This window comes from Pantherophis guttatus, chromosome 4 (assembly GCF_059756535.1).
Source record: "Pantherophis guttatus breed Tessera chromosome 4, ASM5975653v1, whole genome shotgun sequence".
NCBI lineage: Eukaryota > Metazoa > Chordata > Lepidosauria > Squamata > Colubridae > Pantherophis > Pantherophis guttatus.
In genome coordinates, this window is record NC_142066.1 from 57,377,903 (window position 1) to 57,401,674 (window position 23,772).

At 41.3% G+C, this 23,772-nt stretch overlaps 2 protein-coding genes across 3 annotated transcripts in view; both read left to right on the forward strand.

Moving 5' to 3' along the window:
- The window catches only part of ADAM11 (ADAM metallopeptidase domain 11), a 103,050-nt gene extending 97,035 nt beyond the window's left edge, over nt 1-6,015 (forward strand). For both annotated transcript variants that reach the window (XM_060691718.2, XM_060691716.2), the window contains one exon: nt 5,199-6,015. In XM_060691718.2, coding sequence (XP_060547701.1) covers nt 5,199-5,239 — 41 coding nt within the window. In that variant the 3' untranslated portion in view covers nt 5,240-6,015. The remainder of the gene's footprint in view (nt 1-5,198) is intronic.
- Nucleotides 6,016-8,705: 2,690 nt separating this feature from the next.
- Nucleotides 8,706-23,772, forward strand: part of LOC117664772 (sodium channel protein type 4 subunit alpha-like) — a 131,505-nt gene continuing 116,438 nt past the window's right edge. The window contains exon 1 of the mRNA XM_034416072.1: nt 8,706-8,803. The gene's annotated coding sequence lies outside the window, so the exon portion shown is untranslated. The remainder of the gene's footprint in view (nt 8,804-23,772) is intronic.

A 23,772-nucleotide genomic window follows, 5' to 3' on the forward strand; every position in this document is an offset into this window, starting at 1 on the left:
ACTAAACTGGGGAAAACTTTACCTTTATCTTTATTATTTCCTTAGGTACTTGCAAGTTTCCAGATCTATCTAATTAGATATTACAGGCAACAATGCAGAACCAGATTTTTCTGCCCTTTCATTTGGTCTTAAGTCTGATAGCAACTATGGTGGATCTCATTGGGCCCATTGTAACTTCAGCCTTCATTCCTCAGCCCCATCTTGGCCTTTTATGAAGATAACAAATTTCTGTTGCTTGTTGAAAGGGAAACCACAAAAAATACTCATAACACTATGTTTCATACAGTATATTTTTCCTGGAAAAATGAATTTCTAACTCCTATTACCAGATATTATGGATTTATAAATGAGACTGGAATATAAAAGTATAATGACCCATTACTATCCCTGGCATTAAATCTCTGTGCTCATTTTTTGTCCCTAGTTTGTTTGTTTGTTTGTTTGTTTGTTTGTTTGTTTGTTTATTTATTTATTTATTTATTTATTTATTTATTTATTTATTGAATTTCTATACCGCCCTACTCCCGAAGGACTCAGGGCGGTGAACAGCCATGAAATAAAACACATACATATACAAAATTTAAAATCGAATAAAATGAATTAAATAAATTTGGCTGAATTGATACCCATAATTTAAAATACCCATATTTTAAAATACAGTAAAAATTTAAAATTTACACTTAAAAGGGGGAAGATTTAGGCGAGGCCAGCTTGATGAAATAAAAGAGTCTTCAGCTCACGGCAGAAGGTGCGCAGATCCGGAATCCTCCGTATCTCTGGGGGGAGCTCATTCCAGATCGTCGGTGCCCCCACAGAGAAGGCTCTCCCCCTAGGGGCCGACAGCCGACATTGTTTGGCCGACGGCACCTGGAGGAGCCCCTCTCTGTGGGACCGTACTGGTCGGTGGGAGGCTATTGATGGTAGTAGGCGGTCCCGTAAGTAACCAGGTCCTAAGCCATGGAGCGCTCTAAAGGTGGTAACCAGAACCTTGAAGCGCACCCGGAAGGCCACCGGGAGCCAGTGCAGCTCGCGCAGGAGAGGTGTTACATGGGAGCTCCATGCTGCTCCCATAACCACCTGCGCGGCCGCACTTTGCGCCAGTTGGAGCCACTGGGTGCACCTCAAGGGGAGCCCCATGTAGAGAGCGTTACAATAGTCCAGACGAGAGGTGATGAGGGCATGAGTGACTGTGCATAACGAGTCCCGATCTAGAAAGGGACGCAACTGGCGAATCAGGCGAACCTGATGAAAAATCCTCCCAGTCACGGCCGTCAAGTGCTCTTCTAAAGACAGCCGTGAATCCAGGAGGACGCCCAAGTTACGAGCCCTTTCTGTGGGGGCCAATGATTCGCCCCCAATAGCCAGCGATGGCGCCAGCTGACTATATCGGGACGTCGGAAACCACAGCCACTCGGTCTTGGATGGGTTGAGCCTGAGCCCGTTTCTCCCCATCCAGATCCGTACGGCTTCCAGGCACTGGGACATCACTTCAAGGGCATCGTTGGGGTGGTCCGGGGTGGAGATGTACAGCTGGGTGTCATCAGCGTACAGATGGTACTTCACCCCGAAACCACGGATGATCTCGCCCAGCGGCTTTACATAAATGTTGAACAAAAGGGGCGAGAGAACCGATCCCTGCGGCACCCCAGTTATATTTCTAAGGAATATCACCCTAACATTTGTTCCTTTAACTTAAATTAGTAACAGTTTTATAATCTGTTCTCATACAAGAGAACTATTGTTTTTTTTTTTTAATTTGATTTATATGTCGCCCTTCTCTGGAGACTCAGGGCAGCTTACAATGCGTTAAGCAATAGCCTTCATACTTTTGTATATTTATACAAAGTCAGCTTATTGCCCCCACAAACTGGGTCCTCAATTTACCTACCTTAGAAAGGATGGAAGGCTGAGTCAACCTTGAGCCTAGTGAGATTCGAATTTAGAGTAATTGCAGACAGCTGGTGTTAATCACAATGCTTTTAGTCTGCTGAGCCACCAGGCCCATATTTTAACTAGTGAATGATTAACTTTCTGCACTCCAGCACTATTTTTAAGATTACATGCCATCAAGTTAATGCCAACTCTTAACAACCACATAGACAGAATTCTCCTTGATGAGGTACCCTCAACCTGGCCCTTCAGGTCTTCCAGCTATATATCCATCACTGCTACAGTCAAGTCCGTCTACGATGCCACTAGATATTTCTATCTTTCCCGGGATTATAGATTTCTCAATGATGTTAGATATTTGCACAGCATGTCCAAACTATAATAATTTGCATCATTTCTGCCCAAAGTAAGAACTCTGGACTGATTTATTCCATGAATAATTTGTTCTATGATTCATTTTAATTATTTTTAAGATAACTCTAAACTGGATTGTTTAATCATGATTTACCAAATCAACATAGATCAAAAATAATCATTTGTACTATTGTAAACTAATATTTTGCAAAACCAAAAATTTAATTGATTTTAAAATTGACTGCTTAGTAAATTATTAAACATATATTACCCTATTTTTCAAAAATACACAAACTAGTATCTTATTGTTTTAATAACGGAAAGAATAAAATTAAAATACATGCCTATATGATAAATCAATTAAACTACTCTGGTTCCTGTTCTTTGTCCTTAACATTTCAGATATCCAGCTTGATTAGGATATACTCATTTGATTTCTTAGTTTTTCAAGTATGATTATTACTAGATTAGACTACATTTGGAAAGAAGAAAAATACAATATTTGGTAAAGTTGGAGGATGCCTGAGGATGGCAGTGTGTTCCCATATCTCTTTGTTGGCAATGTTATGGGACACAGTAGCAGAGAGCTGAACAAGAGAATTGAAGAAGATTCTTGGATGAGAGGTGAAATGTTTTCAAAGGAAAAACAAACCCAAGAAAGTTCAATTGTCTTTTGGAAAAGCACTTTTGGGACAGCCATGATCTGGATGATTGAAAATCTCCATAAACAGAAAGCTGAACAGACATTGCCCCTAAGAAACAACCGGCAGAAACTGAAAAATGTTTTTGCCTCTTGCACAAAAGTCACAAGAGTTTTCTCCTGTATGTTTAATATTTGGGTATGGCATGATGTCACAATTTCATTTATTGTATGGAATGTAGGCATACCCTATTTGTCACTGACTGAAATCAAATATTTTGGCAATTGGAGTTTAAAGAAGAATAGGAACTGTAATGACGCTTGTGAGTTTTGGTATTGGAGAAGACTCCTGAGAATACTATGGACAGCCAGAAAATAAATTTTTGGAACATTGAACAAATTAAACCAGAGTTCTCAGTTGAGACACAAGCTCAAATTATTCAATTTCAGATACATTGCATAATTATCTGAAGAAGACTGCAATGTTGGGAAAGAGTGGAAGGAAAGAGAAGAAGAGTATGATCTCCAGCAAGTTGAATGGACTCAGTTACAGTAGCAATGAGTGCACAGTTGGAAGAGTTGAAAGAGCAGTTTAGGGTTAGATCATCATGTAGAAAATCTGTCTATGTGGTGGCTATGAGGCAATAGTGATTTGATTTCACATAATTACACCCCTAATTATTCCATGCCCAAATCATTCCTAAATCTCATGCCCAATGCCCAATTCCTTAAAGCCAAATTGGAATAATGCTGGAATAATTAGGGGTGTGATTATGTGCCATTTACTTACCTCATGTTCAAATATCAAGATCTTCTAAAGAATTCCACCCTTCTAGTTCTGTGGAGCTGGGAAAGGGATGGCATGTCTCAAAGACACAGAAAAACATTCTTCCCACTGAAACTGAAAACTATTCTCTGAAGTGATTAGCAATGATGTTGAATGTTGTAGAGTTTAACAGAATAACAGAGTTGTTATTCTGGTGATGAAGCACTCACAACTTTTAAAAGCAAGCTGTTCCACTGGTTAATTGTTCTCACTGTTATGAAGTTTCCCCTTAATTCCAGGTTGCTTCTCTCCTTGATTAGTGTCCATCCATTATTTCCTGTCTTGCATTCTGGTGCTTTGGAAAATAAGTTGCCGCCCTCTTCTTTGCGGCAGCCCCTCAAATACTGGAATACTGTAGCCCTTTTTTCTCTAGACTGGCCATATCTAATTCCTGCAACCATTCTTCATGTTTTTGTCTGCAAGCCTTTAAACATCTTAGTTGTTCTTCTTTGCACTTTTTCCAAAGTCTCAACATTTTTTTTGTAATGTGATTACCAAAACTGGATGCAGTATTCCAGGTGTATTCCAACGTAAAGACGTATAAGGCGATACTAATATTTCATGTGATTTTGATTCTATGCTTCTTTTTACGCAACCAAGGATTTTATTAGCTTTTTTGGCTGCTGCCATACACTGCTAACTCATGTTTAAGTGATTGTCCACTTGAACTCCAAAATCCCTTTCACAGTTACTGTTTTTGAGCCAGGTTTCACCCAATCTGTACCTGTACTTTTAGTTTTTTCTACCTAGGTCTAAAACATAGCTTTTCTCCAAATTAAATTTCATGTTTTTGGATAGGGCCTTTTGTTCAAGTCTGCCAAGATCTTTTGGATCCTGAGCTTGTCTTCTGGGTATTGGATATTCTTGCCATCTTAGTGTAATCTGCATTCTCTAATTTCTCTAATTTGAAATACCCATACATTTCTTTATGCATAAGCATATCTTACTAATAAATCATATACTATATATGCCACAATTTTATCCCAGTACTCCAAAATGTTTACTATGGACTCAATTCTTATTTCGCCCGCTGAAAGTCTTTGTGTTTCTCTCTCACTGACTCTTGTCTTTTTTTCCATCTGTATTATTATTATTATTATTATTATTATTATTATTATTATTATTATTATTATTTCATTCACACAGTTGGCCAGATGTTCAGACTGGGTTTGACATTTTTGTCTACTTAGTGGGTCCTTACTAAGGACCTGGGATAGGCAAATCTGGATTTTTGACGGTGTTATAGATATTGTCGCAGGATGGAAGTAGTTCCAAGTAAAGCTGCCTTCTGCAATTGACTGATTGCAAATCTGTCAATGCCTATGGTGTTCAAGTGGTGGTCCAGTTGTTTTGGGACTGCACCGAAGGTGCCTATTACTATTGGTACTACCCTTACTTGCCTTTGCCATAGTTGTTCTATTTCTATTTGTAGGTCTTTGTATTTTGTTATCTTCTCCAATTCTTTCTCTTCTATTCTGCTGTCTCCAGGCACTGCTACATCCACTATCCAGACTTTTTTGTCTTTCTGATCGACAACTGTTAAGTCCCACAATGAGGCACTACCCTGATGTGGTTGTGAGGCTTGTGTGCTCTGAGGAAGATGAGAGCTATGCCAGAGGTTCAACCATATTGGACAGGTCACATCAGAGGAGTCAGACAAAGAGTGTCTCTCCCAGTAAAAATATGGTGAGACATAAATTTCAGAAAGCCATACCGGCTCGGATGTCGCCTGGGTTAACAAGGTCCGTACTAGATGTTGGAGTTCCTGGATATCTGGTGAAAAATGGACTACAGGACTCAGAACTGTTGGCTGAGTAACCAGGACCAGTAGCTACAGAACTACTGGAAGAAAAGGTGTTTAATGTCATAAATATACAGTGATTGAAATCATCATCATCTCTTTTATTCATTAAATATGAAACTCAGTCAACTGGACATTTAAAAATGTGTCACAAATATCATTGACTGGTGCTAATGGTTGATATGGGTTGCTGCCAGCGTCCTAGGTATCAACCAAGTATCTTCTTAAAATGTATGATGTTTTGAGTAGCACAGTTTTTTGCAGTTCCACTAGTGTTATTGCAGGAAGCTGCAATTTCTTTATGTGTTTTGTAAAATTCTTAAACATTGCCAAGTGCCCGATGACAATGGGTATCACTGTTACATGTTTCATCCATAGCCATGTAGTTTTGATGGCCAGGTCGTGATATTTCGTAATTTTTTCCAGTTCTTTTTCTTCGACTCTTGGCATCTCCTGGTACAGCGATATCAATAAACTATATGCTTCAGCCCTCAACAACCATGATATCTGGCGTATTGTTATTATTATTGCTGTTATTATTATTACTATTACTATTATTTGTTTGTGTCTATCTATTCTGTCTATTTATCTATCTATCTATCTTATTATATTCTGCCTATATAATACATAGAATCTTCCCACATTGCTTGTCTTACCTTGGGAACAGATAGAATAACAGAATAAAAGAATAACAGAGTTGGAAGGTACCTTTGAGGCCTTCTAGTCTAACCCCCTGCACAGGCAGGAGACCCTATAAGATTCTGGAAAAACAACTGTCAAATCTCTTAAGAACCTCCAGTGATGGAGCACCCAAAACTTCTGAAGGTAAGCCTTCCACTGGTTAATTGTTTTCACTGTCAGGAAATTTCTTCTTAGTTCTAAATTGGTTCTCTCCTTGATTAATTTCCATCTGTTGCTTCTTGTCCTACCTTCAGGTGTTTGGAAAATAAGTTGATCCCCATCTTCTTTGTGGCAGCTCCTCAAATATTGGAACACTGCTATCATGTCACCCCTAGTCCTTGTTTTCATTAAACTAGACACACCTGATTCTATATCTCTGATATCACCTGATTCTAATGCAGCCTAGGAGTCCATTGGCTTTTTTGGCAGCTACAACATACTGCTGGTTCATATTTAAGTAACCCTCTAGCAGTTGTTGGCATTGAGCCAGGTTCTACCAAATATACCTGTACACTTGATTTTTCTTGCCTAAATGTAAAACCTATTTCCTCATCTAAACCATTTATGAAGATATTGAAGAGTACTTGGCCTAAGACAGAACCTTGGATACCCCACAATTAACTTCCCGGCATGCAGATATAGTTCTATTAAGTTGAGTGAGGTTCATTTAGGGATGATGCTTTCTATCCCACATTTTTCTAACTTGCTGAGAAATTGGTTGTGGGCTACTTTGTTAAATGCTTACTGAAATCCAGGTATACTTTGTCACTGAAATTCAAGTATACTATCTGTACCCTACTATATTATCTATAATATTACATCCACTATATTAACTATATTATAGATAAGGTTCTATACAGTCTAGGTCCGTGATGGCGAACCTATGGCACGGGTGCCACAGGTAGTACGTGGAGCCATATTGGTGGGCACGCGAGCTCAGCTCTGGCAAGCATGCGTGCGCCGGCCAGTTGATTTTCAGGCCTTCTGGGCCCACCAGAAGTCAGGAAACACACTGTTTCTGGCCTCCGGAGGGCCTCTGAAGGGGTGGGGAAGGCCATTTTTGCCCTTTCCAGGCTCCTAGAAAGGCCCTGGAGCCTGGGGAGAGCGAAAAATAGGCCTACCAGGCCCACTGTGCCATCATGTGCCAAAAGCATGGGGAGCATGGGGGGGGCGCATAAAATTATGGATGTGGGCAGACATGTGTGTGACCTCCCCCGCGCTCCCCCTGGTTTTGGCACGCAATACCAGAAAGGTTAGCCATCACTGGTCTAGGTGGTGTCATTCCTGGATCTTTTGCAACCACAAAATGACTCAAGGCTAATTTCCCACATGAATCCTCCTCCCTGCCTTTTCTTTTAAAATAATTTCTACTTCACATGTATCTCAATACTTTAATAGGAGCAGAGAGAGAGAAATTGCAAAGTTGCTTCAGTTACAGTGAACAAACAAATGGTCTACTGGTAGGAAATAAAAATTGAGTGAAGAACAGCATGATTATGAGTAAATAAAATACAGATAGTCCTTGGCTTACAACAATTTATTTAGTGACCAAAATTACAATGGCACTGAATAAAGTGGCTTGTAAGTGTAAGCAGCATATAAATTGAATTAATTAAATTAAATTAAATTAAATTTTTCACACAACCATTACAGCATCTCCATAGTCAAGTGATCAAAATTCAGATGCTTGGCAAATGATTCATATTTATTACATTTGCAATCTCCAGGGGTCATGTGTTCCCCTTTTGTGACCTGTCAAGCAAAATCAATGGGGAAGCCACATTCACTTAACAACCATGTTACTAACTTAATAACTGCAGTGATTCACGTAATAGCTGTGGCAAGAAAAGTCATAAAATGGGGCAAAATTCATTTAACAACTCTCTCACAAAGCAACACTTTGGGCTCAGCTGTAGTTGTAAGTCAAGAATTACCTGTATACAAATATAAGAGCAATAGCTAGGCAAAGGGATTGATTTTGACTTTGACTAGGATTTACTCCTGAAAAACATAAATCTTATCCACCATGATGGATTTTGTAGAATAACTATAAGAAATACAGAATTAATTGTAACTACCCTATTGCAAAATGGCACCACTTGCACAGCAATAAGAGATATAATAGGGAAGCACCTAGGAAGATCAGTTATTAGAAGAAAGAAGACTGTCTTTCTCAATTGCCTCATTAGTTTTAAAAGAGCAAATGGGAGTGGAGAAGGTAGGAAGTACTTGGTTTTAAAGGGGAACAAAATCCACCATCCCCGGTATTTCCTCCTTTTTGATGGGGTAGAGAAACATATTCCTTCTGGGTGCCTTCACGGAAGGCTGTACCATCCAGCCACATTACAAAGTAGAGCAGCCGAGTTACAGGACTATCTGATACTTGACTGGCTGCCCAGAGGAGTGAGTGCCAAAGCTGAGAGAGAGGAGGATGCTACCTGAAGAAGCCTGAGGGCCTCAGGTTTCACCATGACCATTTGAAGGCAACAGCAGCTGTTCTGCCAACAGGCACAGCTCGTCTCCAAGCTCCCACTCCCGAAGCCAGTTAGAAGGGAGAGAAAATTGGACCCTAAAAGGGTCTTTTGTGGGATATTGCTCACTCCGTCAAACAGTAAGTAGGCAACAAAATCCCAGTTGCTAGCTGGCAGCTTTCATGCCTCACAAATCGTCTACTGCTCTTTTCTCTCCCTGGTACAGGATGAGTTCCTTAACTTCCATATCTTCTTGCATGGCTGATTATTCATGTCTAGCTTTGATTGCTCTGGGGCAAATTATATGTTGCTACTGCTGCTGCTGTTGCTGTCACATCTTTGGCAGAAGGAATGTTTGGCTATGTATGTGTTCCCCCCCCCCCCCACCAAAACAAAGCAAAAAGATACCTTTCTCCTTTAAATCCCCGGTGGTTATAACGGGTCACTCACAATGTTACAATGTGGAAAGGAAAAGAAGGGCCTGAGGGGAGAAGTGGGGAGAGGGCAAAATAGAAGATAGTTTGGGAGTGAAAAGGGGTGTCTGTGGACCAACTCCGTGTACAAGAAGAGGTAAAGGACATGGCTGAAAGTTCAAAGAAGCTGCTTATGACTTACAAAGTGCTAAGACTCCATCCTCTTCATGCTTCACAGGATGACTTGAATCTTGGCTTTAAAAGCAGAAATACCCCAGCTCCGGGCGTCTTCATCTATCACTCTAAATATAAATACAGGCCACACAGGGGGTTACATGGAAGGACGTATAAGTGCTATTTGCTAAGGCAGCATTTAGAAAGTAAGATATGTTCTGAATCTGGATTTCATCTGTGAAAGTATCAAATAAGAATGAAAGTCTTCTGACCTGGAAGTCTCAGAAATCAACTAGGTCGCCCAGTAGCTGCTACTCAAATAATGGACAAAAGAGACATCTGTCCACGTTCAGAGACATTCTTTACTGTATTGTTTACTATATGTTTGAAGTATGAGTTTAGGATTGAGACCAATATCAATTTAAAACCCTGGGGGAAGAGGGAAAGTAAATGAACTGTTCTTATATTGGCTGAATGTTATTTCTTGCTTGGATATTACTGATATTCCCTGTATGTGATTTCATACGATTGGATCCAAAGCACAAGAACATTACTTAAATGTTGTGATGCATGTGAGGTCTCACTAAAAAAAGGGATCTTTGTGCCCAATTATGGCATGATTTGATTCATTCAAGTGCTTAATGGAGAACAAGTGAAGTTATTTTCTGTTTTTGAACTGTGGAGGGCATGACTTGTTTCAACCCAGCCCTTTGGCTTGTTGATGGAGGAAGGATACAATTTCTGTATGTTTCCCAAGGAGTGAGTTCACATCCATTCTGCATTGGAAGCTGAAATAGTCAAACAAACCGCTCTTCAACTACCCCCCTCCTGGAGCCTGTCAAAATGGGAGGGGAAGCAATAGTAGATACACCTTTTTTGCCTTGATGGAGAATTATGTGCTACATGACTTACCACTTTCCCACATAGAATATCCAGAATATCCAGTGTTCAAAAATATTTATGAATAAAACAATTAAAAAAAAATCCAGCTAAGAAAATAATTGTTTATGTGATAGCCTTCTTAAATAACAACTGTAATTCTTATTTTCCTGAAATAACAAGTGCTGGGGCTCAAGCCAGTGTGGAATTAGGTGAGAAAAGTATTCAACATAAGATCAAAGGTACTTTAAAACATGCACATTGTTCAGTTAAACTTGGCTGTTGTTGGAGTCTACTAGCAAATCATTGTTTAGTTAGGACTCATTCAAGTACCCTGATTGGTAAAAGCAGAAGGGGGGGGGTGAGAGAGAAGAAACGATATAGGAAGTCTTTAATTTATGAACACAATTAAGCCGAGAATTTCTGTTGCTAAGCAAGACAGTTAAGTGAATTTTGTCCCATTTTACAACCTTTCTTGCCATGGTTGTTAAGTGAATCACTGCCATTGTTAAGTTAGTGACATGGTTGTTGAGTGATTCTAGCTTCCCCATTGACTTAGCTAGTCAGAAGGTTGCAAAAGGTGATCACATCATGACCCTGGGACACTGCAACCGTCATAAATACGAGTCAATTTCCAAGCATTGGAACTTGGATCATGTGACCATGAAGATGCTGCAAGATTGAAAAACGGTCATAAGTCACTTTTTTCAGTGCTGTTGTAACTTCGAACAAAATAAATTGTTGTAACTCAAGAAGAACCTCTATATTAATCTGTTCATTTAACTACCGTACTTCATGCTGATATTTCCTGTATCCTTTCATAGAACTTTGAGAATTATTATATAGGGAAATACTAAGAATCTATATACTACTAAAACTCTACTGTTCGCTTGTAACCTTCAATTATTGCTTCATAGGACAACAATTTTTGAATGAATTGAATCTCAGATGAGTTATCCTATAAAATCCATACAAAATCTGGGAATCGTTACTCCCATTGGATTGAAAATTTGCAAAGTTGTCAATGTGATCATCATTTCCAATGCTCCCTTCCAGTTTCCCAAAAGAAAAGTAAATGTGAAAGCTCGCAGGAATTTGGAAGTCATTCCTACTCACACTGCTGTTTTGCTTGCCCATGTCAGTTCTTAGTTTAGCTAAGGAAATATCTTTGAAACAATGACCCAACAGATAATGTTTGTCTAGTTTTCTATTAAAGACCATCAGACCTTCAGATCCTGCATTCAGACAATATGCTAAAGTAAGCCAAAGTGTGGTTTATATGTTAATTATGAGAATCTAGCCATTTCTAAAAATGGGAAGTAGTCAATCACATATTATACATATACTATAACTGTATGTTGCTGACCAATGTTTGAAGTTCAACACATTGCATAAACTCATCTTGAGTGCTATAGGGTTCCAATAACGAACCAAACCAGCAAGTCGAGACGATCATATCTCTTTAAGCATAACTTTATTGAGTACATCATTTCGGCATGCATGAAGCAAAACCAACTCTAGCTAATTCCCGCAGTTTTTGCCTAATTAAAGAATGAATTCTTTCCTCCCTTCCTTTGTCCAGGTCACATTGTCCAGTTAGGTGTTCTGGTGTCTCTATGGCAGTTCGTTCAAATCCTTGCCAAACATCTGTTGAGATGACCTTAGCTCCCATGGGATGATTTCTTCTTTTCATCTGGGCTAGCATTCCAAACCTTTCCCTCTCCTCATAATCTATGGCAAACTGAGAAATGAAAAGATGGCTGTGACAGCATAGGCACATTTCAAAGTTAGCAGTTGGACCCCCGCTAAAAAGTAAGAAGCACCTGAAAAATAATAAGCATATACATTAGTTATTTCAGGGGAGGTTGGTCTCTAGAAGTCCTTGGCTTCTGGGAATATTTTTCATGAAATTTCTCTACTAATCTATCTGCCTTCACATTCTTTCCTTTTACCCATCTGGCCTCTAACATTGGGGACCCCTTTCACTGGACTAGGTATTGGAGTTTCCCCTTGTATAGTCTGGAATCCAGAATCCGTTTAACCTCATAGTGTTTCTCCTCTCCCCTACTATAATCAGATCTGGGGCAATCTTAGCCGCTGGTCTTTGTTCACACCCCACCACTGATGTAGGCAGACTGCAATGGAACACAGAATGCACTTTTCCTAATAGGTGAAAAGTATGACTTTTACTATGGGGAAAGGTCCTATGTACTTTGGATCCAGCTTTTTGCAAGATAGTTTCAGCTTAAGATATTTAGTAGATAAATATACTTTCTCCCCTATGTGGAATTGTTTCTGGGGCAACCGCTTCTTGTCTGCCTGAACTTTTTGACTTTTGGTCACTTTAGCTAGTGTTTGCTTTACATTTCCCCAGGCATTTTGAAGGGAACCCACCCACTCAGTCAAGCTTACTGAGGAAGGTTTACAGAGTACCCTAGGGACTTACAGAATCCCTAGGGTACTCTGGCACAGATACAAATTCCACCCCTGTAGCTACTTTAAAAGGGGTGAGTCCTGTGCTGCTATGCAGTGCATTATTGTAGGCAACCTCAGCAAATGACAGGAAGTCTGCCCAGTTAGATTGCTGATAGTTGACGGTTTTATAGTTTATATACAGTATAGTTATCATGGTGTTTGCTCGTTTGGTGGTCCCATTCATACTCAGATGAAACACTGAGTTAAGCCCTTGGGAGGATCCTATCAGTTTTACAAATTCCTTCCAGAACCTAGCAGTGAATTGGACCTCCCAGTCTGATGATTCACTTCGGCACCTTGTGCAATTGGTAAATATGTTGAAGAAACATCTTAGCCAGTCTCCGGGTGGATGGGAGGCTTGAGCAGGTGGTGAAGTGCTTGGAAAATAAGTCTATTAATGTCCAAATCATAGTATTCCCCTCACTCTCTGGGAGCTCAATATAAAGTACATTGCGATCTCTTCCCAGGGCAGGGTTGGCTCTGCCACTTGATGCAGCAACCCTGGGTGCTTCCCTGGTCTTTTTTTCATTGCCGCACACATTGCACAACTTTTCACATAGCTCTCTATGTTTTTCTTCATCCCTGGCCACCAGAACTGTCTCTTAATCAAATGCAAAGTCTTTAAGAACCCAAAATGGCCAGTTTGCCTGGTGTCATGGCTCCATTGCAGGTCCTGGACTCATAGGTTTTTGGGAATATATATCCTGTCCCACTTCCATGCCAGCCAGAGGTGGTATTCAGCTGGTTTGGACCAGTTTGGGTGAACCAGTAACTCTGATAATCAGCTGGCTCTCCCCACCTGCCCCCATCCTATCCTGTCCTTTATTTCCTTCTTTCTGGCTCAGCTGATTCGCGTGGCACAGCTGATTTCCGTGCCTCCACTATTCTACTTACCAGGGCTGCCTTAGAAGGAAAGCAGCTGAGCTTCAAATTGTTGTATTTTGAATGCTGCACACAAATGCGTTAGGTGCGCACCAAACCAATTGTTAAACCAGTTGCATCCCATGACTGATGCCAGTCCTTCTCTTGATGTTAGTTTACTCCCATGGGCTCTGAACCAGGTATCAAACTGTAATTCCTTTTGCATCTGTTGAGTCAGTTCATGCTGGGATCTGGCCACATCTTCCTCATCTTTTGCCTTGTAGTCACTTGTGCTACCTGCTGCTTTTGGGGGATGATTGCATTTACAGCTTCTTCTTGGTTATTTTTGTACTGTGGCATGTGGGATAGAGCATCAGCTAGGAAGTTCCCCCCCTCCCCTGGGATGTGCTTCAATTCGAAGTCAAATTGATTAAATACTGTGCCCATCAGACTTGTTTCAGGGAGAGCTTTTGGGGGGTGAGGGTTCTCAGTGCTTCCAAATTTTTATGGTCAATCCACACCTCAAAGGCACTTTACTTCCTTTGAAAAATTGTCACCAATGCCCACCTCACAGCAAAAGCTTCCTTCTCCCACACTGCACAGGGCCTCTCAGTCTCTGTGAGTTTTTGGGAGATATAAGCGCATGGCTGCAACTTTCCCTCTCTGTTTTTCTGGACGAGCACTGCCACCATAGCCACATCACTGGCATCAGCTTGGATGACGAAAGGCTCCTGGGGGTTAGGGTGTTTTAGGACAGGGTCCTCTGTGAACAGTCTTTTCAGTTCCTCGAAAGCTGCTTGGCATTTAGCCTCCAGTTTAGCAGCTAACTCAGTCGGGGCTTTCCTCCCACTCCTCCTGTTTTTAACAGTTCTGTGATTGGCAGAGTGATCTTCGTGAAGGAGGGGATAAATTGCCTGTAAAAGTTTGTGAACCCCAGGAGGTTCTGTAGCTGCTTGTGAGTCCAAGGGGCTTGCCACTCTAATATGGCTTTTACTTTTCCTGCATCCATTTTTATTCCATCGATGGTAGTCTAGGCTGGTTTTGTGGAATTTACATTTGGATGGCTTGGTGTACAGATTTCCCTTCAAGAATTTCTTCAGAACCAGGCACACTAAATTTCATGTGTTCCTCCATTTTCTCCATGTAAATGAGGATGTCATTAAGGTACACAAGGACCCCTTTGTACAGGTGGTCATGTAGCACCTCATTAATTAGCTGCATGAATACTGCTGGAGCTCCCTGGAGCCAAAATGGCATTACTTTAAACTGTAGCTTCCTAATGGGCAATTGAAGGATGTTTTCCACTTGTTGCCCTCTTTGATCCTCACTCTATAGTACATCTCTCTCAAGTCTAGTTTGGTAAAGATTTTCCCATTGGCCAAGTGGCCCAACATGTCCTTCATATGGGGAAGGTGGTACATGTTCTCTACACACACCCTGTTTATTTCCCCTGCTGGATTCCCAGTTCTCCAGGTGCATGTATCCATTGGTTATCTGGGTTTGTGTTAGTTGTAACCATAGGGTGTTTATTGTTCCTGAAGGGTGTGTTGTTTTTGTTTTGGACTGTTTCTGGTTGATGGTGTACTGATATACCTCTTTGACCCCAGAGTTGGTCAATGTGCCTTCTCCACATTCAACCATCCTCTAGCTCCTCTCTATACGAGCAGGGGCCTGTAATGTTTACTACTTTGGCAGGGACCCAAAAAGCACCCCCAGTGTAGTTATGGGCATACACCAAGTCTCCTACATTAAAAGATCAGCGCTGATTGGTAAAGTTGGTGGGTGCTTCTGATGTGTAATTAGGGTGTAACCAGTCTAATTTTGTTCTGAGTCTGTGGCCCATTAATAGTTCAGATGGGCTTCTGTTTGTGGTGGCATTAGGGATTACGTGTTGTATCAATAGGAATTTATCAATTCACATTTGCCAGTCCCCTTGGCCCATTCGGGATTGTGCTTCTTTGGTTGATCACACCATTCTTTTTGCCTGTTCATTACTGGCGGGGTGAAATGGTGCAATCAGGGCATAGCACATTCCCTGCTCTGCTAAGAATAGTTCGAATTGGGTGGCTATGAACTGCGGGCTGTTGCCGGAGACTAGAATGTCTGGTAGGCTGTCAATAGCAAATAATTTTCTTAGCACTTTGATGACTGCCTCCACTGTTGTGGAGGTCATTAGGACTATTTCTAATCATTTTGAGCATGTGTCGACTATTACCAGAAATGTTTGCCCATGGAACGGCCCACCAAAATCTATGTACACCCTTGACCAGGGGGCCCTTGATGTTTCCCATTTGTGCACTGGAGCAGAGGGGGGTGCTGGTCTGGACTCCTGGCAATGTGCACATGTGGTAATATCTGTGCACACTCAGTAATATCCTAGTCCATGTTTGGCCACCAAACATAGTTTCTGGCCAATGCTTTCATCTTTACTATACCCAAATGACCTATGTGTAGGACTTCTAATATTGGTCTCCTTAACTTAGGGGGCACTATTACCCAATCCCCCCACAATAGACCACCCTTTGAGCTGAAAGCTCATGCTACTGAGTGTAATATGGCTGAAAATCTGTGCCAACCGATCCCTTCGGCCACCCCCTCCAGAACCACTCAAGCACTCATGCCAATGTTCTGTCTTGGCTGAGTGTGCAGCTATGTCAGTTGCTGTAATCTATCTGATTGATAGCTCCTCAATTAGGAGCACTGGTGCAACAGGGGCTGGACCTTACATAAAGGCTACCAGTGAGCACTAGCTGAGGGTATTGGTGTTGCCCAAGAGCTTGCCAGGTTGGTGAAATAGATGTAATCGTAGGTGGCCAGGAAAATTGTCCATCTTGCCATTCACGGTGACAATATAGTTGGTGTGGGATGGTCTCCAGCAAGTAGGCCAAGGAGCGGTTCATGGTCAGTCACTAGTTTAAAATATAAAGAGGCATAAAGAGCCAAGGTGACGCAGTGGTTAGAGTGCAGTACTGCAGCTACTTCAGCTGATTGCTAGTTCAGCAGATCAGCAGATCGAATCTCACCGGCTCAAGGTTGACTCATCCTTCCATCCTTCCAAGGTGGGTAAAACGGGGACCCAGATTGTTGGGGGCAATATGCTAATGCTAATGCAATATGCTAAAATGCAATATGTTATATGCTAACTTTGTAAACCACTTAGAGAGGGCTGTAAAGCACTATGAAGCGGTATAAAAGTTTAAATAAATAAAAAAAATGTCTACCATATAGGTATTCATGAAACCACTTCACCCTGCAACTGCAGCCAGCGCCTCTTTGTCCAGCTGGCTGTAGTTCCTTTCAGCTGCCACTAGTGTTCTTGAATAAAGGCGATTGGCACCTCGGTCCTGTTTGGCATTCAGTGGCTGAGACTGCCCTGATGCCAAATGGGGAAGCATCACAAGTGAGGATTACTGGGAAGTTCTCGCAAAATTACACCAAAACATTTTTGGACGATAAAAGTTTTTTAACCATTGTGAATGCAGTCGCTTCCTTTCAGCCCCAGATCCATTTAGCTTTTCTATCCAGAAGTCGGTGCAATGGTTTGGCCACTGTTGCCTTCTGCGGTTGAGAAACACTGTAAAAGTTTAATAGTCCCAGGAATGCTTTAGTTCCGTTTGGTTCTTGGGGGTGGGGCATTCTTGTATTGCTCTGACCTTATCATTTGTGGGTTGTAGTCCAGAGCCATTTATCAAGTAGCCTAAGAATTCAACTCAGGTTACAGCTATTTTACACTTTTCCCTTTTAACCTTAAGACCCACCTCCTGGAATCTACTAAAGACTACCTTTAGGCAGTCAAAAAGTTCCTTGTTGTCATTGGCAGAAATTAAGGCATCGTCAAAATATGGTATTACCCCTGGAATGCCCTGTAACAGGTATTTCATGAGATTTTGGAATAGTCCCGGTGCCACACTCACGCTGAATTGAAGTTTGTGGCATTTAAAGGCTCCCCGGTGGGTGGCTATTGTTTGAGCTCCCATGGTGGCATCGTCCATTGGTAGCTGTTGATGAGCTTGTGCCAAATCTAATTTTGCAAATGTCTTTCCTTTGCTGAGGGAATGTAAAAGGTGCTGCATGACAGGCACCAGATAGGCATTCTGCTATAATGCCTTGTTGATCGTGCATTTGTAGTCTGCGCAGATGCAGACTAAGCTGTCTGGCTTGACTGGCATGATTATGGGTGTTTCCCACTTCGCATGGTCAACCGGTTCTATAACCTGTTGGGCAATCAGTTTATCTAATTGGGTGTCAATTTTCAGGCATAAGGCAAATAGGATTCTGCACAACTTCATTCTTATGGGGGAGATTTGGGGATTGAAGTTGAAAGAGATAGGTGTTCCATTATACTTGATTTCCATCAAGCACATTCACAAATTCCTTGATCAGTTCCTTGATGCTGTTATCTAGGATGGCATGGACGCCAATCACCCCCAGTCCCAGGAATGTGAACCAGTCAAGTCCGAGCAGGCTTGGTTTGTCAGTTCCAGTGGCCCTACAAATTCCTTGAAGGCTCCTTGGAATGTTCTGCACCCTATGACGGGGATGCGGTTTCCTTGATAGTCTTTCAGCTGAGTCTTCTGATGCTTCAGTTGCTTCTTGGTGATTCCTGGCACTAATTGCTTAATGGTTGCCCAGGACACATTGACATTAATGATCCTGTGTCTATTTCCATGTCACATGGTGAATCCTTAATGAGGACTGTGACGTGGATTTTCTTCGCTCACAGTGAATTTGCTTGTCCAATAGTTGTTTGGTATGTGATTTTAGGCTCTGCATCTTGACCCTCAGGCACTGTGTATCATCCCTCGCTTTGCTGATGCTTCCATGGTTTTGCCCCTTTAGGATCTGTTGGGTAGGTCGGCTGGTTTTCACGGTAATGGTTTTCATGGTAACCAGCGGTTTGCCTGGCGTGACAAACTCTTGCCAAATGCCCCTTCCATCACATTTCTGGCAAATGGCATCTTTGAACTAGCAGGCTGACCTCAGGTTATTTCCACTGCATCCCATGCACTCCGCCATTGTCCCCTCTGAAGTTCCTCTTCTTACCGATCGGAGGTGGCAAACTTCATTTTCTTCATCCATTGATTCCTCCCACTCTGTACTGCCCTGATGGACGGTTGCATATTGTTGGGTTTTCATACTTTTGAGTGGCTAGTGTAGAATTGATCAAGTTTTCCATGGCTCTGGCTTCGTCTAGTGCCATCTGCAGTGAGGTTGGGCTTGGCTAGCAGCTATCTTTGGAGATTTAGGTCTCTTACCCCACAGATTATTTGGTCCAGGAGCATTTCATCGAGTTCTTGGAATTTGCAGTACAAAGTAGCTGTTCACAACCATAACATATTCATTCATTGATTTGCCTTCCTTTCGTTCTGGCAATTGAATTCGTGTCTCCTGACGATCTTGGAAGGCATAGGTGCATAGACAGTATTCTGCAGTGTCGTCCATGGTACAGTCTACATGACTTCGGGCCTTCATGAGTGCTTTGGCTACCTCGAATACTTTTGATCCACAGTAGCTCAGGAAGACTGCTTGCTTCCTGTTGTTCAAAAGTCCCAAGAGGTCGTTAGCCTCTAGGAAACACTTGTATGAGGTCATGTAAGAGCCCCAGTTTCCTGTGGCTGGACTGAAATGCTCAGGCGGTGCATGCGTAGTCATCTTGAGAGGACCGATGTAGGTTAGGCTGCATTGATGGTCGGTGAGATTTTGGTGCCACGGTAGCCCGTCTTTGTTCATTGTCTTTGTTTATCTCTAACTGCATGGGCTGTGTTAGTGCATTGCCGGGGAGCCCCCATCAGTGAATCATCCTGCTCAAATTTCATAGACTGGGATAGCTTCTTCACTCGCATCCCCAGCTTCAGCACCCTCTGCAAACTCATTAAACACTGGGTGCAGTCTGAGTCTATGAGCGCTTTTATCTCTCTCTGGACTCCCAACTTTGGCACCACAATCTTCATTGTGGTGATGGTACCATTTACCATTGGGATGTCTTCCCTTTTGCCTTCGCTCTCATAGAGGCTCAGCTGTTGTTCCTCCTTGGTCACAGTTCCCTCCCCTTCACTGCTGGGGGAGGAGACCTCTATGACCTGGTGCACCACATTCAACTTCTCTCGCTGCTTCTTCGGTGATTTCTTCTGCTTGGCAGGGGCAGAAGCCCTCACTACAATTCAGGGTACCAGGGACTCAGCTGCCCTGTGGTCCTGCTGGCCACACTGGACGCACAAGCCAGCTTCACACCCCAGGGTTCCCGAGGAGGCGGCTGCCGGTGCAGGCATAGATCTCCTTCCTAGCAGATGCTGGTCTTGGCTCCTCTTCAGCTTGGCTTTGGATCCCCCATGCTTCTTCTGGGCGGCGGGGGGGGGGAGGCAGGTTGGCCCTAGAGAAGAGAAAGATTTATGCATTACTGTTGTAATGTCCAGGTATAAATTAAATATACGCATAGTCTTGCTATTCCTTGAGATTCTTGTCTAAGAAGCAATCCCAAATCATGTACAGTTAATTTTTTATGAAAATTTCCAAAACTGAGAAAACAGTTTATATGAAGAAAAGCTTCCCTTTATATGAACACTTATACATTACCTGAAATGAAGAAATATTTGATGTGAATCTTCTTTTTGATAACATTTGGAAATCAATTCCAAAATTTGGAAGTAATTACTGTAATTTAACTAGCACATTTTATCACAGTATGAATAAGTTATTTGACAGCGGTCCTGCTCCTAACTGTTTATGGGCAACTTCAGAGATCTTCCTCTTCTTATTCAGATTTGGGCTGGACATCTGCGTGGCCTCTGCGTTGGGCAGATGTCCTTTCAACGTAAGTTTTTTTACTGGCTATTTAGCACTTTATAAAAGCAATTTCCAGCATCAAGTCTGGAAACTTTAAACAGAATATGGGCCATCAGTTCTAAGTTAGACCATATGATACAAAGCAGGCCAACAGCTTTTTTGTGTGCATAGAGCAAACACACTGGGAAGCTACAAATATTCAAAATGGATGCTTGCCAAAAGGAGGAACAAAGTGAAAGACTTATGCTTAGGACTTAGGAGCCTGAGTGGCGTAGGAGGCTAATGCCTCCTAAGGCAGCATTTAACATCCAGCTGCCTGCAATTACTGCGAGTTCAATTCTCACCAGGCTCAAGGTCAACTCAGTCTTCCATCCTTTCTAAGGTGGGTAAATTGAGGACCCAGTTTGTGGGGGCAATAAGCTGACTTTGTATAAATATACAAAAGTATGAAGGCTATTGCTTAACGCATTGTAAGCCACCCTGAGTCTCCGGAGAAGGGCGGCATATAAATCAAATTAATAATAATAATAAAAAAATGCTGTACAAAACCATGTGCAGCATCCCCAATATTCCAGAATTTGTAAGAATAAGGCAGATACAAACTTAAAAATTGATTTTGTAATAATAAAATATATTCACATAATGCAATATACCAGATAACAAGTGAACTTTAAAAAGGTGGGTTTTTTAAATGGCAGAATAATTGATAGATATAAGAATTGGAAAAGTGGACCAATGATTTAACTTTTGTGAGAATCAGCTTTATTGTATGTTTCATTCTACTCTCACATCTATTAGAGGTATAGTTTCTGTGGGTGAGGCTTATGCTCCTGATATGGTTGTTTTTAAACATTTCCTTCTTTCAGAATGTTCCATTTTGGGAAACTATGATTTGCAATGTTTTTATTTCAATTTTCTCTAAAAGTTCAAAGACAGAGAACTATAATTAAATATTATACCAAACAAAATCAGTTGGAAAGGTTATTAGGTAAGAGATCAAGAGATTAAATCCTTGCTACTAAGAGAAGAAATATTAAGGTTATCATAGGAGTCAATAAAACTTTTGAGTACATTTTCAGAAACAGGGATTCACTATCAGATCCATTCATTTGCATAATCTACAAATGTTTAGGGGAAGCTGGTCATTTTTTCTGTTGCAGGGTAAAATAGCAATCCTTTAAAGACAAGATTCATGAACTTGGCATGCTGATGATGTATTCAGCTTGGTTTTCACCAATCTCAGTACACACTAGGTAAACACTTCTGAAATACACCTATGTGAGTAAGACTGCTCCTTCTGAAAGACCCAAACCTCTTCTTTAAAAATATTTTTAAAAAAGTTTTTTAATATAATACACACTATACATATTTTGTGGACAGTGTATGACTGGGTCAAATCTTTTTTAAACAATGCTAACAGTAATAATAAGTATGCATAATCCTGATCTTCCAACTTCAACAGTACCATTCTCTCTTTATAATTCTTTTATCATTTTTTCCATTAATTCATTTAAACATAAATAATATTTTTTTGTGCCATGTATTTGTTTTCCTCTACTCTCAGAACCGAACCGAACCTAACCTAACAGAACAGAATAACAGAGTTGGAAGGGACCTTGGAGGTCTTCTAGTCCAATCCCCTGCTTAGGCAGGAAACCCTACACCACTTCAGACAAATGATTATCCAATATCTTCTTAAAAACTTCCAGTGTTGGAGCATTCACAACTTCCGGAGCCACTGATTAATTGTTCTAACTGTCAGGAAATTTCTCCTTAGTTCTAAGTTGCTTCTCTTCTTTATTAGTTTCCACCCCTTGCTTCTTGTTCTACCATCAGATACTTTGGAGAATAGCTTGACTCCCTCTTCTTTGTGGCAGCCCCTGAGATATTGGAACACTGCTTTCATGTCTCCCCTAGTCCTTCTTTTCATTAAACTAGACATACCCAGTTTCTGCAACCGTTCTTCATATATTTTAGCCTCCAATCACCTAATCATCTTTGTTGCTCTTCTCTGCACTCTTTCTAGAGTCTCAACAACTTTTTTTACATTGTGGCGACCAAAACTGGATGCAGTATTCCAAGTGTGGCCTTACTAAGGCATTATAAAGTGGTACTAACACTTCACATGATCTTGATTTTATCCCTCTGTTTATGCAGCCACTGCTGGCTCATACTTAGATGGTTGTCCACTAGGACTCCAAGATCCCTCTCACAGTTACTACTGTATCTTCATCAATGATTTAGATGACGGGATAGATGAGGAACTTATCAAATTTGCAGATGACACCAAGCTGGCAGGAATAGCCAACACTTCAGAAGATAGGCTTAAGATATAGAAGGATCTTGACAGACTTGAACATTGGGGGCTATCTAAAAAAATGAAATTCAATAGTGAAAAAAGTAAGGTCCTACATTTAGGTAGGAAAAACAAAATGCACAGATATAGAATAAGGGTTATCTGGCTCAATAGTAGTAACTGCGAGAGGGATCTAGGACTCCTAGAGCACAATCACTTAAATATGAGCCAGCACTGTGCTGCAGCTAGCAAGAATGCCAATGAAATCCTAGGCTGCATTAACAGAGATACAGAATCAAGATCACGTGAAGTATTAATACCACTTTATAATGCTTTGGAAGACCATGCTTCAGGAATGAAATGCTCCCGGTTTGGACCAGATCAGGTGATCCGGTAGCAATTGTGGCAGGTGGTTCGGAGAACCAGTAGCGATGGCGGTGCAAGACTCTACCCACCCACCCGGGTGTTGTTACTTCCTGGTTTTAACCAGGATGTTGTGTCCACGGAGCTGACGGAGTGTAGAGCGTGCTGACAAAACGTGATTTGATTGGTTTATTGCTGCATCCCTTCAGGTGGGAAAATTAAGGCTTCCTATTGGAAGTTGTTGTTTTTGACAGCTCAGTATATAAAAGCTGTCAACTCTTTCTAATGTAGATTTTCTGTTCAGGAAAATTTTGTTGTCAATAAATGGTTCGTGTTACAAGCCATCTCCTCATTCATGGAGACCCTCACTGAGTTTATAATACTGGCGACGAGGGTGGGATTTCCCTCTGAGGAGACTCAGGCTGATTACAGAATAGATAGAAGGCAAATAGATTAAATGCTGCCTTGTTAGAGGCAATTTCCACAGCTGACACATTCTTTCAGAATGACTACCTTAACAGCATTCATAGCATATAGTCTACATACTAATGAAACCTGGCATGCCTTTTTGGAAAGATTTGAGTGTTTCCTGAGGACAAATGATCTCACGGAACTGTCAAACACTAGGAAGAGAGATAATTTTTTAAACTCTTGTGACCACGAAATTTTTGGAATGCTTAGAGTCTTAGTAGCCCCTCAAGCTGTACATGATGTGCCATGGGAAGTACTCTTAGCAAAGCTGAGGAAGCATTATTCCCCAACGCCATCAAGAATATTTTAAAAAAATTTTTTTAATTAGATTTATATGCCGCCCTATCTCCATAGGACTCAGGGCGGCTCACAACAATTAAGATATACAATCTCA